The 18,368-nt window shown below is 46.2% G+C and overlaps 1 protein-coding gene across 1 annotated transcript in view; it reads right to left on the bottom strand.

The window, feature by feature from the left end:
- LOC107292928 (cytoplasmic polyadenylation element-binding protein 2-like) overlaps nt 1-16,999 on the bottom strand; it is a 73,133-nt gene extending 56,134 nt beyond the window's left edge. Inside the window, exon 1 of the mRNA XM_015822053.1 lies at nt 16,907-16,999. Within this exon, the coding sequence (XP_015677539.1) occupies nt 16,907-16,999 (93 nt within the window). The remainder of the gene's footprint in view (nt 1-16,906) is intronic.
- Nucleotides 17,000-18,368: the final 1,369 nt, after the last annotated feature.

The following is an 18,368-nucleotide window of genomic DNA, read 5'->3' as shown; positions in this document are numbered from 1 at the left end:
GTAGGGATATAAAGGCATTTTGGATCAAGATTTGGTGGAATATTCAAAATATCTTTAAGAAGAAGATAAAGTTTACACCGCAGTTATTTTTGTTAGGTATTATGGGAAATTTGGATGCCAAAGAAATGAATCTGATGTTGAATCTTATAACAGCTGCAAGATTATTGGTAGCTCAATATTGGAAGACGGATGGTTTGCCTACTGTAGAAGAATGGTCGATTAAAGTGTCAAATTTAGCGGAAATGGCTAAGATTTCTGCTTATTTCAAGGATCAGTCATATGAAAGTTATATTTTGGTATGGAGAAGATGGATAGATTATATTCAAAAAAAATATGGGACTGAAAAGTTCCATTTGGCTTTTGGGTAAAATTTTAAAATATTCTTATTGTTATTATTTTATTAAGTGCTTGTATAATAGCTTGTATGATTTTATTATAATTTTGACTAGTAATGTTGTTTACTAGTTTGTTTGTTTTTTCTTCTTTTAATAAAGTATTTAATTTTAATTTTAACTTATTTAAATTTATTTTTAAAATGAGTTAAAGTGTGTTATAGATTTGGTTATATAATTAGATGGTTTATGTTATTTAGATTATGATTATTATTTGTAACCCTGTGAACAGCTCTGGGAAGTGGGGGGAGGGGGTTGTAGGGCTGGGGGGATTTATATTGTAAACTATAAAACTTTTAATAAAAAAAAATTGGTTTTATAAAATCTAGAAATATAAATATCGAAATAAGAATATTATATTGTCTTATTAGTTTGTTAAGATATATGATAGAATTTACATATAAGGTCTGTATTTTAAATATTAGATCATATGAGGAATTGTGTTAAAGGAATTGTGCTTAATTAAAATTTGGAAAAAAGATAAATATTAAATGTTAAATTAAAATATTAAGGGAAAATTAATCACCAGGTTACTGACTTGCTAAAAGTTTGAATGTTTATAGATGTGTGTGCATGGAAAATGTGTACCCCCTTCCCCTAATAAGGGACATGCTAGCATACCTGTCAAAAAGGAAAATTTTCTCCAAACTGGACTTGCGGGATGCTTACCCTATTGAATAAGAATAAGGACTTGGGACGAATGGAAGACAGCTTTCAATTGCCCCCTGGGCTGTTTTCAGTTTAGGGTGCTACCTTTTGGACTGCAGGTGCCCCCGGCTCTTTTCATGCAGTTGATTAATTGAGGTCCTTTATGAGCATCTATACAAGGGAGGTTGGTGTATCTTGATGACATCTTAATCTACACTGAAACAATAGCAGAGCAAATCAAACTGGTCAAAGCAGTGTTAAACAAACTGCGCTATGCCAAGTTGTAAGCCAAACATTTAAAGTGTGAATTCCACAAAGATTGCATTACTTGTGCTATCGCATCTCACACAAGGGAGTGGAGATGGACCCAGAGAAAGTGTGGGCCCTGTTGGAGTGGGCACCCCCTCTCATACCAGAAAGCCATTACAAAGCTTCCTGGGCTTTGCAAATTTTTACTGGCAATTTATCCCTTCCTTCGTACAGATTGTGCTCCCCACTACAAATCTGTTAAAGACCAAATGTGAGGATAAGCCAAAACCCAGCCAACCGCTGAGATGGACTGTGAAATGTCAGGCCACTTTTGAAAAGTTAAAGCGACTTTTCTCCACGGAGAAAACACCCGGATCTGGAGGAGGCTTTTGTCATTCAAGCCGAAGCCAGTGACGTGTCAGTAGGGGCATTACTCCTCCAGAAAAACAAGGAGGATCAACTACAGCCCTGTGCTTACACGTCCAAAAAATTATCTGAAACTGAGCAAAGGTGGGCAGCCTGGGAGAAAGAGGCCTATGCGATACAATGGGCTCTCCCAATGGAGACATTTCTTAAAAGGGAATAAAACCTTTGCAGATGTGGACTGATCATAAAAATCTCAAAGCATTGAAAGCCCCTAGAAAACTATCCCAAAACAAGCACAGTGGGTTCAACACTTTCACTGATTCAACTTTACAATTCATTACCTCCCTGGGGAAATTTTCTTTCTGGCAGACACCTTATCTAGAATGCCGCAATACAACAGTGTAAAGTCTTAAATAATGCGGTTAAACCAATGCTGTCCCCAAGACAATTGGCAGCACCGGTTACCACAAGGGTACAAACCAGAACCCCTATGCCACTAGACCAGACAACAGACCATGAATTTAAGAAAGCACTAGAGACCAATGAATGCTTTCTGAACCATAAAAAACCTATGTTTAATAAAAGACGACGTAGCCTGGGTAGGAGATAAACTGTATGTTCTAGCAGCCCCAAGACTTAAAGTTATGCAAGCTGGCCACGACTCAAAGATAGCTGGACACTTGGGTTTGTCAAAACTCTACACCTTAAAAGACAATTTTGGTGGTCCTCACTAAAGGAGGACATTGAGAGCTATGTGGCCAACAGCGGCAAGGGAAAACGCCAGGACTGCTTCAGCCAGTAGCGAGCCCTTCAGCACCCTAGAGAGATCTCTATGGATTTTATTGTAGAGCTTCCTGAAAGCATGGGAAATACAGTTATTTGGATGGTTAAAGACCTGTTCTCTAAGAAGGCCAATTTCATCCCATGCCCCAAAATCCCAACCACCAAAATGCTGGCTAAACTCTTTGTACACATTTATCAATTTCATGGGACCCCACAATGTATAATCTCAGACAGAGGTGTCCAGTTCACCTCCAAGTTCTGGAAAGCCTTTCTGGACCTTTTGGGTTTGAGTCAGGGGCTGTCATCTAGTCATCATCCTCAAACAAATGGTGGGACAGAGAGACTGAACTCTATTCTAGAACAGTATCTTAGATGCTTTATCAACTATAAACAAGATAATTGGACTGATTTTGGCCTTTTGCTGAGGTCGCTTATAACAATGCTGTACACTCGAGTACAGGTGACATGGTTCCGAAAAGAAGTAGCTTTTCAAAGAACTTTGAGGCTTGATTACCTTAAAGAATCCTTTAATTGGCTACATAGCTTCGGCACGAACAATAGAAAGCCAAAAACTGAACCCCCCACCACCCAAGCACTCGTGACAACCTACAACTCCCTCCCTCCTTTCACAGTCATCAATCATATGCTCCAATTAGTTTGNCCTCCCTATTTTCTCCTGTTACGCTGACCTTGGCTGTGCTATGCTAAGATATTGTTATGATTAGCTGGCATACCTTCCCACTCACTGGGCTAGTATTGTCTGCTTTAACTCTTGAAGTGATATGTAGGCTAAATAAGATATGTTTGCTTCTTCACATATGGCAAGCAAGAACATCCAATGTTAGCAGACTTGACATCCGCCCCCCCCTTAGACGAAGGACAGATCCTGTAAAGTAAATAAAAGCATAGGTTAAGGGTTATCTGTCGGTTTGTTGGGGTTTTTCATATGAAACCTTTTGACCAATCTGTCAGCCTTCACTTCACTGGATTTCACCCAGGTGGCTTCAGATAATGGGTATCCCTTCCATTGTACTAGGTACTGCAATTTCCCTCTAAAAATTCTAGAATCAAGAATACGCTTTACTTCATAGTGGGTCTGTCCCGCAGCCACGAGGGGCCCAGGTGCCTTTTTTGGAGGAGGTCTTAACATGGAGCCCCGATATGGTTTCAACAAGCTACAATGGAAAACTGGGTGAATTTTCCCTAAGAGTTTAGGGAGTTTTAGCTCTACTGTGACTGGGTTGATGATTCTTACTATGGGGAAAGGCCCCAAGAACTTTGGCCCCAATTTTTTGCTGGGCAACTTGAGGCGTAGATATTTAGTTGACAAATAAACCTTTTCCCCAACTTGGAATGTTCTTTGGGGAGCCCTCTTTCTATCTGCCTGCTTTTTATAGGTTTCAAAAGTCTTTTTTAAAGCAGTTTTTGTGTTTCTCCAAACTTCTCCCCACCCCCTCACCCATTGGTCAAGTGATTGGGAAGCGGAGGGCATCTGAGGATATTAAGGTATTGGGTTGAACTCTTTTCCTGTGGCCACTCTGAAAGGCGTGTAACCGGTGCTGCTGTGCACAGAATTATTGTACGCCACCTCCGCAAATGGAAGATCAGTCCAGTTCGTCTGTTGGTAAGAAACGTAGCACCTAAGATATTGTTCCACCATTTTGTTAGCGGCTTCCACGGCCCCATTGGTGGCCGGGTGAAAAGCAGATGATAAACCTTGAGATGATCCAATTAACGTAAGGAAAGTCCTCCAAAACTTTGCTGTGAACTGCACCCTCCTGTCCGAAATTATCCGCTTAGGGGTTCCGTGCAGCCGGTAGATATGTTTCAGGAACAATTTGGCCAGTCGTTGGGCAGATGGGAGTCCTTTGCAGGCGATGAAATGAGCCTGCTTCGAGAATAGGTCTATTACAGTCCAGATGACAGTGTGTCCACTACTTTCAGGTAGGTCTACTATAAAGTCCATAGCTATTTCTTCCCATGGTTGAGAAGGGTTTGCCACGGGTTGTAGTAGTCCAGGGGTTTTCCCTGGGATTCTTTTCATTGTGGCACATACAGTACAACTTTTTACATAGTTTCCCACATCCTTTTTCAGTCCCGGCCACCAGAATTGTCGGCGGGTGAGGTGTAGGGTTTTCAAATATCCAAAGTGTCCAGCCTGTTTTACATCATGGCTGTGTTTGAGAGCATTAAGACGGAGGGCTTCTGGCAAATATAGTTTTCCCCCAATGTAAGCCAAACCATCCCTGCACGTTAGGGAGGTCTGATTATCTTTGAACCATTGGTCATTGAGGAGTTCTCATTTTATTTTCTTTACTCCAGGGTCATCAGGATTAGGGACTCTGTGAGGTGTAAGTTGAGTGGCAGTTTGCAGATTGGGGATAATTGCCTCATTGACCTCTTCCCGTTCGCTCTTGTATTGGGGTAGCCGGGATAGCGCATCAGCTAGGAAGTTCTTTTCTCCTGGTATGTACTTTAGAGTGAAGTCGAAGCGGTTAAAGTACTGTGCCCACCGCACTTGTTTTGGGGACAATTTGCAGGGAGTTTTCAGTGCTTCTAGATTTTTCTGATCTGTCCATACCTCAAATGGCACTTTGCTCCCTTCTAGATAGTGTCGCCAGTTTAATAATGCCTATCTAATCGCAAAGGCCTCTTTCTCCCAGATTGCCCATCTCCGCTCGCTCTCAGTAAATTTCTTAGAGGTGTAGGCGCAAGGTTGCAGGATCCCATTTTTGTTCTTTTGCAGTAACACAGCTCCAACTGCCACATCGCTGGCGTCGGCCTGAATCACAAAGGGTTCTCCTTGGTAGGGGTGCTTTAGGACCGGTTCATCAGCAAATAGTCTTTTTAAGTTCTCAAAAGCTGTTTGACAACCCATTGTCCATGCTAGTGGTTGGCCCGGCTGTGGCTTTCCTCCTCCTTTGCCTGTTTTGAGTAGTTCGGTAAGGGGTAGGGCAATCTCGGCAAAAGAGGGGATAAATTGACGATAAAAGTTGGCAAAACCCAGAAAGCTCTGGAGCTGTTTGCGAGTCTTTGGGGGCTGCCATTCGATTATGGCTTTCACCTTGGCTGGGTCCATTTCAATACCCTCATTGGAAATTCTGTAGCCAAGATAGTCCAATCGAGTTTGGTGAAATTCACATTTCGACAGTTTGGCATAAAGCTTGGCATTCAATAGTTTCTTTAACACTTCTCTTACCAGCTTTATGTGATCAGTCATGTTCGTGCTATATATCAGGATATCATCAAGATACACCAAAACCCCTTTGTACAAGTGGTCATGTAGCACCACATTGATCAACTGCATAAATACAGCTGGGCCCCCCTGTAGTCCAAACGGCATGACTTTGAACTGATAGCTCCCCATTGGACAGTTGAAGGCAGTTTTCCACTCGTCTCCCTCTTTTATTCTCACCCGGTAGTATGCCTCTCTCAGGTCTAATTTAGTGAAGACACTCTCTTTAGCCAGATGGGTTAATAAGTCCTTTAAGAGGGGGAGTGGGTATTTGTTTTCCACACTCACAGCATTGAGACCCTTATAGTCCACGCAGAGACGAAGAGACCCATCTTTTTTCTCTTTGAATAACACAGGGGCTCCCATGGTGGATTTGGCCCGTTCAATAAACCCCCTCGCTAGGTTTTTGTTCACGTATCGCTGCATCTCCTCCATTTCAAGGGGGGACATAGCATACATTCTCGGTCATGGGAGTTTGGCTCCTGGCACCAGTTCGATGGAGCAGTCATTGGGTCTGTGAGGAGGTAGGGCATCACATTCTTTTTCACTAAAAACCTCCGCCAGGTCCCAGTATTCATTGGGGATGACTGGTTCGCCCGGAGGCGGTGAGGTGGCCATGTGCGCTCGCTCGTTGGGTGGCCTAAGGTGCCCTGCAACATCCGTTGACTCAATGGGGGGGGGTCAGGCCCTATAGGTAGTCTCACAGTTCTCATTCCTTTCTCCCACCAGATGAATGGTTTCCATTTGTCTAACCAGGCTAACCCTAGGATCACCGCCTCAGACATTTTTGGAGCCACCAGGAAGCGAATAAACTCCCAGTGTGCACCTATTTCTAGGCATAAGGGCTCAGTTACTTGAGTGACAAGAGCCCCTCCCATGAGAGACCCATCGGCTTGCTCAAACCTCATGGGTTCAGAGAGCAATTTTGCTCGAATGCCCAATTTCATGGCAAAGGGTAAGCTAATAATACATCGGGTGCATCCAGAATCTATTAGCACATTTAAGTTCATTTGTACCCCAGATTTAGGGATTATAAATTTGGCAGCAAGCAAAAAAGGCGGGATTTGTTGACTCACCATTGGGTCGTTCTCCCCTTCGTCCTCACTGTCGAGAGAGGGTAGAGTTGGGAGGGATCCAGCCTTAGTCCCGGCGTCCTCCTGTGCAGGGGATGCGACTTGGACAGCTAGTTCTTGTTTGATCCGATTGGGTTTCCCTCTCGGTGGTTGTTGATCAGATTTCTTTTTCGCTGCGGGTCTCGGTCTGCCTTGTTGTTGGGGGTAGGGAACTGGGCAGTTCGCTGCTTGATGTCCCTGTTGTCCGCATCGGAAGCACGAGAGCGGCGGCCGTATGGGTAGTTTGGGTCTTTCAGTAGACGCAGTTGTTGGGGGTCTCCAGGGGGTTGGTTGTCATCTGGGTCGTTCTGGTTTCGGTTCCATTTCAGGAGAGGGAGTCTTCTTGTAACGAGAGAGCTTGACGTCCAGCTTCACCACTGTTTGGTACCACTCCTGTAGCCCAGTGGTTCTCAACCTTTTTAATGCCGTGACCCCAACCGGTCGTAAGTCGAGGACTAAACCGGTCGTAAGTCGAGGACTAAACTGGCCGTAAGTCGAGGACTAAACCGGTCGTAAGTCGAGGACTACCCAACTGGTCGTAAGTCGAGGACTTTCCCTGCCCGGGAGCGCCACACATGCGTGGTTCCGCCCCCTGCGCCAGCCGAGGCGTAGCTGGCAAGCGGCAGAGTCAGAGCAGGCCGACCACCAGCTGGCCAGCCCAAGGGAGGTAAGGCACCCGCCGGAAAAGGGGAAAAAATGGCGGACAAAAAAAATGGCGGACAAAAAAATGGCGGACAGCCTTGCTTGGCGACCCCCATGAAATGGTCGATCGACCCCAAATGGGGTCCCGACCCACAGGTTGAGAACCACTGCTGTAGCCGATCGGGTACTTCTCGGTAGATGCAAGCCTGAGAGAGGTGATCGTCCAATCCCTCAACAAAGTATTGAACCAGGGATTGTTCGGACCACCCCTCTGTTCGGCCTGCTAACTTGCGGAACTCTCACACGTACTCCAGGGCAGGCCTCCTGGCTTGTTTTATTTTGTTAATTTGTCTTGCTGCTTTGAGGCCTATGGATGGGTCCTCAAATCGTTCTTTCAGACCTAAGAGAAAGAGGTGGGGATTTCCCAGTTCGGGGGCTTGCTCACTATATAAATTATTCAGCCATTCGGCTGCTTCTCCCTCTAGGTTGGATGCAATAACGTCGACCATGGTACCTGGGTCCGGATAGTGGTAGGCCCAGCGGTTCAAGTGAGAGCGCCCTTGGTTGAGAAAAAAAATCAGCTTCTCTGGATCCCCATCGAAGGTTGCTTTGAAGGGTGATGCAACCACAGGCTGTTGCGGCCCCCACTGGGGTTGTTGCTGTTGGCCCCACCCCGGTTGTTGGTCCCATGGGTGCTGGGCTCTCTGCTGTTGACGTGGTACCCCCAGTTGCTGCTGATCCAACGGTTGTTGGGCTCTATACTGTTGACGTGGTGTCCCCAGTTGCTGTTGGCCCCATCCTGCCTGCCAATCCAACGGTTGGTGGGCTCTCTGCTATTGTCCGACAGGGGCTGGTGATGCCCCCTGCTGCTGTAGGCCCCTCAATGGCTGCTGAGCAAGTGGGGGTTGTTGCTGGGCATCCCTAATCTGTAAGCTCACCGGCTGTAGCTCTTCTGGCTTTTGTACCACCTCAAGCTGCTGCAAGGCCTCTATTAGTTGATGTAGGCTCAGAGATAGCTGATCACTCCTCTGTGGGGGTTGCTTGGTTTCACCTTGCTGTAGGGGGCCCAGGCTGGGGATTTCTCTCTCTGTGGGGCTGGAGGCCTTGGCAGGGGACCCCAGGGGTTGAAAAACTATTTGCTCTGCAAGGGTGGGGCTGGGGACCTCTCTCAATGGGAGCTGCTCTTCGCTCCGCACTTCTAACTCTTCAAATCTCTCTGCCAGGTAGTCTAATGACCCACTGCGAAGCGAACTGCAGGTGGGTATTTCCACTCACCCGAGTCTTCGGTGGCAGACGGCCGGGCAGCTCTCCACTGGGAGGGGGAAGGCAATATGTAAGAATCCCTTTGTTGTGACTCACGCTCATCTGCTGGCAGGGCTGTGTGGAATCCTCCAGAGCCTTCGCTCGGCTTATCCCAGTCTGACGACCAAATCACCTCTCCTGATAGTTTTGGCCTCGCTCCCAGCTGGGGAGTTTGCAAGGATTTCTTCTCCACCGGCTGGCTAGCTGTCGCTCCCTTCACTGGGAAAGCTGCTGCTGCTGTCGCTCCCCCTCCTGGGGAGGTTGCGGCTGGAGGGGTGCTGGCCTCAGGCCTTCCCTCTCCTTCCATGGTGAGATCTTCCCCTTATCTTTGTCAAACTATCCCCGTTATTTTAGGGATAGTGACTGGGGTAAGGGACCCCTAAATGGTTTTAAAAGTTTGTGGTATTTGGCTTGATGACATGGTTCCGAAAAGAAGTAGCTTTTCAAAGAACTTTGAGGCTTGATTACCTTAAAGAATCCTTTAATTGGCTACATAGCTTCGGCACGAACAATAGAAAGCCAAAAACTGAACCCCCCACCACCCAAGCACTCGTGACAACCTACAACTCCCTCCCTCCTTTCACAGTCATCAATCATATGCTCCAATTAGTTTGNGCTCCCTCCCTATTTTCTCCTGTTACGCTGACCTTGGCTGTGCTATGCTAAGATATTGTTATGATTAGCTGGCATACCTTCCCACTCACTGGGCTAGTATTGTCTGCTTTAACTCTTGAAGTGATATGTAGGCTAAATAAGATATGTTTGCTTCTTCACATATGGCAAGCAAGAACATCCAATGTTAGCAGACTTGACAACAGGTTTTATCCCTTTCCAGGTTGCAAACAGGCAAACCTTTGTCCCTGTGCCTGAGCTACCTACCAAGGAATCTGACATCCTTTCCCTTCAGGAATGGATTAAGCCAGAGGTCCCCAACATTTAGGGCACCAGAACATGTTCCATGGAGAAAGGTTCTTCCACGGACCAGACAGTGTGTGATTTTGTGTGTTGCCTGCATCCCATGGATGGGGCATTACTTGTTTGTAAGGCCCAGTTGCTGGCATGTGTGACACTGTACTGGTCCACAGACCAGGGGTTGGGGACCCCTGGATTTAGCAATTGCAAAATATCTGGCCTGTAGTTCAGAAGGTGCTATTTACCTTCTACATGCTTCTATAACCATTTTTTGGGGTCTGCCATTCTGTTGGGAGGCAGGGACTCCATAGTGGTGATGTCATGGTTCCGATAAATGAAACCCATCAAAAGAACTTCAAGGTAAGAATTCTTCCTTAAAGAACATTTTATTAGGATACACAGTATCGGCACTACATAATTGAACCCAAAACTAAATTCCCTTCCCCCAGATACAAAGTAACAAGTTGCAATTCACACCCCCATGAAGCAGTCATAAATCACATTCTCCAATTAGCCTGAAGCACAGGCTCCCTCTCCAGCCCCTCAGCCTGCCAAAACGTTATCAGTTTGTGTCCTTGAGTTCCCATGAAACGACATTATTATTATGGCTAGTTGAGCTCAAGCATTCACCCCATCCCCCCTTCTACATCTGATTCCTAAACAGCAGAAAAAGCAAGCTGAAAGCAGAGTAAAAATGGCTGCAATTTCCGTCAGTTGTCAGAGCGGGAACATCCATTGTCACAGCGTTGACATCCGCCCCGCCCCCCTTAACAAAAAGGATAAATCCTGCAATTCAAACAAAATCATAGGTTAGGGGTTGCCTCTTGGCTTATTAGGGTATTTATAGAATTTATGAATGAGTCTGTCAGCTTTTATATCACTAGATTTCACCCAAGTGGCCTCGGATAATGGGTATCATTTCCAGTGTACTAAATACTGTACCTTTCCCTTATAAAGCCTAGAATCAAGAATACATTTCACTTCATAATGTCTCTGTCCAGCTACTACCAAAGGGTCAGGTGCCTTCTTAGGGGGAGGTTGTAAAGTAGAACCCCGGAAAGGTTTTAGTAGACTACAATGGAACACAGGGTGGACTAAAAGCCGGGGAAGCTTTAACTCCACTGTAACTGGATTTATAATCTTTACAATGGGGAAAGGACCAAGGTATTTTGGTCCCAATTTCTTATTAGGCAACTTGAGTTGTAAATATTTTGTGGATAAGTACACTTTTCCCCCCAACCTGGAATGACCTCTGGGGAGCCTTTTTATCCACTTGCTTTTTATACATTTCAGAAGCTTTTTTCAGAGCAAGTTTCATTTTGTCCCAAACCTCCCCCCACCCCTTTACCCACTGGTCAAGAGTTTGGGAGGCAGAGGGTCCCTGAGGATATTCAGGTATTGGGTTGAATTCTTTCCCTGTGGCGATTTTAAATGGCGTAAAACCAGTGCTGCTGTGAGCAGTGTTATTGTAAGCCACCTCTGCGAAAGGTAAATAGTCAGTCCAGTTCATTTGTTGGTAGTCCACATAGCATCTAAGGTACTGCTGCACCATCGAGTTCACTTTTTCAGCCGCCCCATTCATAGACGGGTGAAAAGCCAATGACAACTCCTGCGATGAGCCAATTAATTTGAGAAAACCCCTCCAAAATTTGGCCATAAATTACACTCCTGTCAGAGATTATTCGCTTTGGTGCGCCGTGCAGTCTGTAAATGTGCTTAAGAAATATCTTGGCCTGTCTCTAGGCTGACGGGAGTCCTTTGCAGACGATAAAATGAGCCTGCTTCAAAAAAAGATCAATCACAGTCCATATCACAATATTTCCTCTACTTTCAGGCAACTCAACTATAAAATCCATAGCAATCTCTTCCCATGGCTGAGAATGGTCCACAACCAGTTGTAGTAGTCCAGGGGGTTTCCCCGGAATTCTCTTCATGGTGGCACACACAGCACAGCTTTTGACGTAATTCTCTACGTCCCGTTTCAAACCTGGCCACCAAAACTGCCGACAAATCAAATGCAGTGTTTTTAAATAGCCAAAGTGTCCAGCTTGTTTCACATCATGACCGTGCTGGAGAACATAGAGGCGGAGGGTTTCGGGCAAATACAACTTCATCCTTTGTAGGCTAATCCATCCCTACACATCAGGGTAGTTTGATTGTCCTTGAACCATCAATCGTTGAGGAGTTCCTGCTTTAGCTTTCTTGTCACAGGATCGTCAGGGTTTGGGACCCCGGAAGATGGGGCTCTTTGCAGTGTTAATTGAGACACAGCTTGCAGTGTAGGTATGATTTATTCATTAACTTCTTCATGCTGGCTCTTATACTAAAGCAATCTTGATAGAGCATCAGCTAAAAAGTTTCCCCCCCCCCGGTATGTACTTTAGGGTGAAATTAAACCAGTTAAAATATTGCACCCACAATACTTGTTTAGGGGAAAGCTTGCAAGGAGTTTCAGTGTCTGTTTTTGTGATCAGTCCATACTTCAAAAGGCACCTTGCTCCCTTCTAGATAGTGCCGCCAGGTTAACAGAGCACAATGAATTGCAAAGGCTTCCTTCTCCCAAACTGCCCACCTTCTTTCACAGTCTGTGAACTTTTTTCACAGGGCTGCAGGACTCCCTCATGGTTCTTTTGCAAAAGTACTGCTCCAACAGCCACATCGCTGGCATCGGCTTGAATCACAAAGGGTTTCCCCGGGCAGGGGTGCTTTAGGACTGGCTCAACCACAAATAGTCTTTTCAAATTCTCAAAAGCAGTCTGACAGTTCATAGTCCATGTTCGCGACTGGCCCAGTTGCAGCTTTCCTTTATCTTTGCCAGTTTTTAATAAATCCATGAGAGGTAAAGTAATTTTGGCAAATGAAGGGATGAATTGACGGTAAATGTTTGCAAACCCTAGAACAGTGGTTCTCAACCTTTTTAATGCCGCGACCCCAACCGGTCGTAAGTCGAGGACTAAACCGGTCGTAAGTCGAGGACTAAACCGGTCATAAGTCGAGGACTACCCAACCGGTCGTAAGTCAAGGACTTTCCCTGCCCGGGAGCGCCACGCATGCGTGGTTCCGCCCCCTGCGCCGGCCGAGGCGTAGCTAGCAAGCGGCAGAGATGAAGCAGGCCGACCACCAGCTGGCCCAGCCCAAGGGAGGTAAGGCACCCGCTGGAAAAGGGGGGGAGAAAATGGACAAAAAAAATGGTGGACAGCCTTGCTTGGCGACCCCCATGAAATGGTCGATCGACCCCAAATGGGGTCCCGACCCACAGGTTGAGAACCACTGCCCTAGAAAGCTTTAAAGCTGTTTTCGAGTCTTTGGGGGTTGCCATTCGATTACAGCTTTCATTTTAGCCAGGTCCATTTCAATGCCCTCACAGGAAATTATGTAGCCCAAATAATCCAGTCAGGTTTAGTGGAACTCATACTTTGACAAATTGTCATTGTAAGGACCCACCCCACTTTGCACCTTAAGAAGACAGAACTCTTGGAATATTTCTTCCAACAGGCATCTTTATTAAGAGAAAATGGTTGCAGGCGTTCTAGACAGGACTTGGGGCCAAAGCCCTACGGTTCAAGGTTTTAAGGGGTCCCCAACAGCCCCACCCCACCATCCCACCATCCTTCCAGCGACAACCCCAGGTGTTACATTTCCACCCCCTTTTTCCTCACTGCCAGTGGAAGGGAGACTTCAGAGGGGATTAGATGAAAGCTGATGGCCCCATTGTTATTAGTCCTTTTGGTGGTATCCACATTCAGTCCCTTTGAAGTTGTACCGAAGGAAGTGAGGGCCATAAAACCCCTTTGTTCACCCCCCTTCCCCTTCATCGAATGACAGAATCCGGAGAGGGCAGAAATGGGGTTTTCCATAGTCAATAACTAGAGATGAAATATAATTGGATTCTGACATCCTGCCCCCTTAAAAATAAGAGAGATCCACCTGAAAGAAAACAAAACAGGTATAAAAATTAGTCAGGCTTGTTAGGATACTCTGTGTGAAACTTCTTTAATAGCTTCGGGGCTCTGACATGACGTTTATGGACCCACTCGTTTTGTGAGGCAGGGAGGTGTTTCCAGGCAACTAGGCACTGAGTCGCTCCATGATATCTCCTAGAACAGGGCTTTTCAACCAGTGGTATTGGTACCACCTGTGGTACATTGGCACCTGGCAGGTGGTACGCGACCATCCTAGAAAAGTGGTAGCGGGGGAGGGGAATGAGCTGAACCGGTGGGAACACTGCATAAGCCTGAGCGAGAGATGTCTGGAGCTGCAGGGCTGCCAGGGCTCAATGGAAGCACCAGGATCAGTGCCAGGCTACAGCTGGAGCTCGGCGCTGATCCTGGCACTTCTGCTGAGTCCAGAAAAAGCACCAAACAGCTGGAATGTTGCAGCATCTCCAGGGTCTTGTGATTTACATTCAGATACTTGGCAACTGATTCATATTTATGACGGTCACATTGTCCCAGGGTCATGTGAAGTGACCAAAACCTGCTGCAACCACCCAGCAGATGGGGGGAATAAAAACCAAACACCCACCACCCCACCACCACTGCCAATCCCCAACAGAAATGCTCACAACAATGAAAACCTCGGACAGGAGGAAGAGCGCCGCCGGGTGGGAAGGCAGGTGTCTTTCATGGCTGTGGCTTGGGGGGCACTTTTTCAGTGCCATTGTAACTTCGAACATTCACTAAGCGAACTGTTGTAAGTCGAGGACTACCTGTACTTTATCACTTTTTTCCTTTTTTTTATCATCAAGATTTTGACACCTTGCTAGGCGACTGGTGGTACTCGGATGTTGCCATATCCTAAAAGTGGTACAATGGGTGAAAAGGTTGAAAAGCCCTGTCCTAGAATCTAGTATTTCCTTTATTTTGAAGTGTTGTTCACCCTCCACCATGATTGGAGGTGGGGGGGGATTTTGGCCGTAACGATGATTGATGCTCTCTTTTCAGCAAGCTGCAATGAAAAATTGGGTGTATTTGCCTGAGATTTTTGGGTAATTCTAATTCTACTGTTACTGGGTTTATGATTCTTTTAATTGGAAAAGGCCCTATATATTTTGGTCCAAGTTTTTTACAGGGTTGTAGGAACTTTAGCTATTTTGTAGATAAGTACACCATTTCTCCTATAATGAATGGTGTAGGCTCAACCCTTTTTTATCGGCTTGTGCTTTGTATGCCTGCCTAGCTTCATCTAGTGCTTTTCTAACTATTGGCCAGGTGTTTTGTAATTGTTCCATCCATTCTTTCAGTGATGGGATCACCGGTTCATATGGGGTTAATTCTGGCATGGGGTTGAAACTTTGACCGGTAGCTATTTGAAAAGGAGTGTAACCTGTGCTGGAGTGGACTGCATTATTGTAGGCAACTTCTGTGAAAGGGAGTAGGTCCGTTCAATCGGACTGCTGAAAACTAAGAAAGCATCTTAAATATTGCTCAAGTACTGAGTTCGATTTTTCCGATTGACCATTCGACTGAGGGTGATGGCTAGATGTCAGTCCCTGAGTGGTCCCTAAGAGGGTTAAAAATTCCTTCCAAAATGCAGACGTAAATTGCACTCCCCTATCAGAGATGATGCGTTGGGGTGCCCCATGCAATCTGTAAATATGCTGCACGAAAAGTTTTGCTAAGGCTTTTGCTGTGGGAATCTTTTGGCAAGGGATAAAGTGCACCTGTTTGGAAAACAAGTCCGTGACCATCCAGACAACAGTATTCCCATTGCTTTCTGGTAATTCCACTATAAAATCCATGGCTATTTCCCTCCAGGGGGCTGAGGGATTTGCCACTGTTTGTAACAGTCTGGGCGATTTCCCTTGCAACCTCTTTGCAGTTGCACACTTTGGGCAGCTGGCTACGTAACTTTCTATGTCCTTTTTTATGGATAGCCACCAAAATTGCCGTTTAATTAAGTGTAATGTTTTTACAAATCCAAAATGCCCTGCTGATTTTGTGTCGTGGCAAAGCTGCATGAATGTGACTCTTTGGGTTGTTGGTATATATAACTTTTCCCCCACCAAAGGCAGCCCGTCTCTCATTGTGCACACGTGTTTATTTTTCTGAAACCATTCATCTGTTTCCAAACTTTTCCGGAATTCAATTCCAGTTTGGCTGCCCAGCTGTGGTTTTAATTTAGCTTTGGCTCTGGTGGTTACTGGTGCTGCCAGTTGTGATTCTACCATCATCGGTTTAGAGTCGGTGGCTCGCGTGCTGTTATATTGGGGCATGCGAGATAGTGCATCTGCCAGGAAGTTCTTTCCCCCCGGCAAATATTTGAGGGTAAATTGGAACTGGTGAAAATGCTGGGACCAGCGGGCTTGCTTGGGGTTGAGCTTCCTGGGTGTTTTCAGGGCTTCCAAATTTTTGTGGTCAGTCCACACCTGGAAAGGGATTTTGTTGCCTTCAAGGAACTGGCGCCACGTAATGACCAACGGATCCCGTATGCCTCTTTCTCCCACAAGGGCCAGCGCTGTTCCGTTTCCGTGAGTTTCTTGGATGTATACGCAAAGGGTTGCAACACCCCTTCATCGTTTTCTTGTAATAGTACAGCCCCCACTGCCACATCACTTGTATCTGCCTGTATTACGAAGGGCTTATCCATGTCTGGGTGCCTCAGTACTGGTTCGGCAGAAAAAAGTCTTTTTAATCTCTCAAACGCTGCTTGGCACTCCATTGTCCATGTTAGTGGCTGGCTAGGTTTTACTGAGGATGCTCCCTTCGTTTTTAGTAAGTTCGTGAGGGGCAGGGCTATCTGGGCAAATGAGGGGATGAGAGGGCAGAAATGGGGTTTTCCATAGTCAATAACTAGAGATGAAATATAATTGGACTCTGACAGTCATATAGTTTGGCATTTAGCAATTTCTTTAATACTTCTAGCACTAGTTTTACATAGTCAGCCATATTCGTGCTGTATATCAGGATGTCAAGATACACCAAAAACCCCTTGTACAGATGATCGTGTAGCACCTTTTTGATCAGCTGCATGAAGACAGCTGGAGCCCCCTGTAGTCCAAATGGCATAACTTTGAATTGATAGCTGCCCATAGGACAGTTAAAAGCGGTCTTCCATTCATCTCCCTTTTTTATTCGTGCTCGATAGTATGCTTCTCTTAGGTCTAATTTAGTGAAGACACGCCCCTTTGCCAGATGGGTTAGTAGGTCCTTTAGGAGGGGGAGGGGGTACTTGTTTTCTATACTTACAGCATTTAACCCCTTATAATCCATGCAGAGCCTAAGCGACCCGTCTTTTTTCTCTTTAAACAACACCGTTGCCCCCACCTGGGATTTAGCCAGTTCAATGAAGCCTCTTGCTAGGTTCTTGTTCACATACTCTTGTAGTTCCTCCATTTCGAGAGGGGTCATAGCGTACATCTTCGGTCTTGGGAGTTTAACCCCCGGCAATAGTTCAATTGCACAGTCATTTGGTCAATGCAGCAGCAGAATGTCACACTCTTTCTCACTAAAAACCTCTGCTAGATCCCGGTACTCACTGGGGATGAGTGGTTGGCCTGACCGGGGAATGGCAGTTATTCTTACTGGTTCTGCCGATGACTTAGGCCCTCCGGTAACGTCAGCAGAGGCAAGAGGGGTTTTGGGCCCTATTGGTAATCTCACAGTCCTCATCCCCCTTTCCCACCAGATAAAAGTTTTTCATTTGTCTAACCAAGATAAACCTAAAATCACAGCCTAAGTCATCTTCGGAGCAACTCCGAAACGGATGAACTCCCAATGTTCACTTATTTCTAGGTGTATAGGCTCGGTTAGATGGGTGACTAAAGTTCCTCCCATTAAAGAGCATCTGCCTGCTCAAACCTCATGGGTTTGGAGAGCAATCTTGCTCATATACCCATCTTAAGGGCAACTGTCAAACTGATAATGCACTGGGAGCATCCTGAGTCCACTAGCATCTTCAAATCCATCTGTACCCCTATCTTAGGGACTATGAGTTTAGCAAAGAGTGAAAAAGGTGGAACAGTCGACACACCATCAGGTCGTTCTCCCCTTCGTCGTTACCATCGTAGGAGGGCAGAGAGGGGGTAGGTCCGGCTTGGGCCTCAGTGCTTTCCTGCATGGGTGACTTGACCTGGGTGACAGGTTCTTGCGTGACCCAGCTTGATTTTTCTTTTGCCAGCTGTTGGGCTGATTTCTTCCTCCCCGGTGGTCCCAATCTACCTCCTTGTTGGGGGTATGGGATCCGACAATTTGCCACTCGTTGTCCTTGTTACCCACATCTGAAGCATTTGATTGGTGGGCCAACAGATGGCTTGGGTGATTCCGCAGCCGCAATGGCTGGGGGTCTTCGTGGAGGTGGCCGTCTGGTCTGCTCTGGCTTCTAGAGGAATTGGTTGCTTAAAACAAGCAAGCTCGATGTCTAGTCTCGCTGCCACCTGGTACCACTCCTGCAATTGATCGGGAACTGCCCGGTAGATGCAGGCCTGGGAAAGGTGATCATCTAACCCCTCCTTGAAGCGATACACTAGGGATTGCTCTGGCCACCTTTCAATCCGACCTGCCACCTCGTGAAATTCTCACACGTAATCCAATGCAGGTCTACCTCCCTGCTTTATCTTGTGAATTTGTTTCTCGGCCTTGAAGGCTATGGATTGGTCCTCGAACTGGGCCCTCAACCCTAGGAGGAAGAGATGGAGGTCTCCCAGTTCAGGCGCTTACTTGTTGTACAAATTGTTTAGCCACTTAGATGCTTCCCCTTCCAGATTAGCTGCAACAACATCAACCATAG

The sequence above is a fragment of the Protobothrops mucrosquamatus genome, unplaced genomic scaffold (genome assembly GCF_001527695.2).
Source record: "Protobothrops mucrosquamatus isolate PMUCROS unplaced genomic scaffold, P.Mucros_1.0 scaffold1451, whole genome shotgun sequence".
Classification (NCBI taxonomy): Eukaryota; Metazoa; Chordata; class Lepidosauria; order Squamata; family Viperidae; genus Protobothrops; species Protobothrops mucrosquamatus.
Note: the sequence above shows the minus strand (reverse complement) of the source record. Positions and strands in the feature narration are given on the sequence as shown.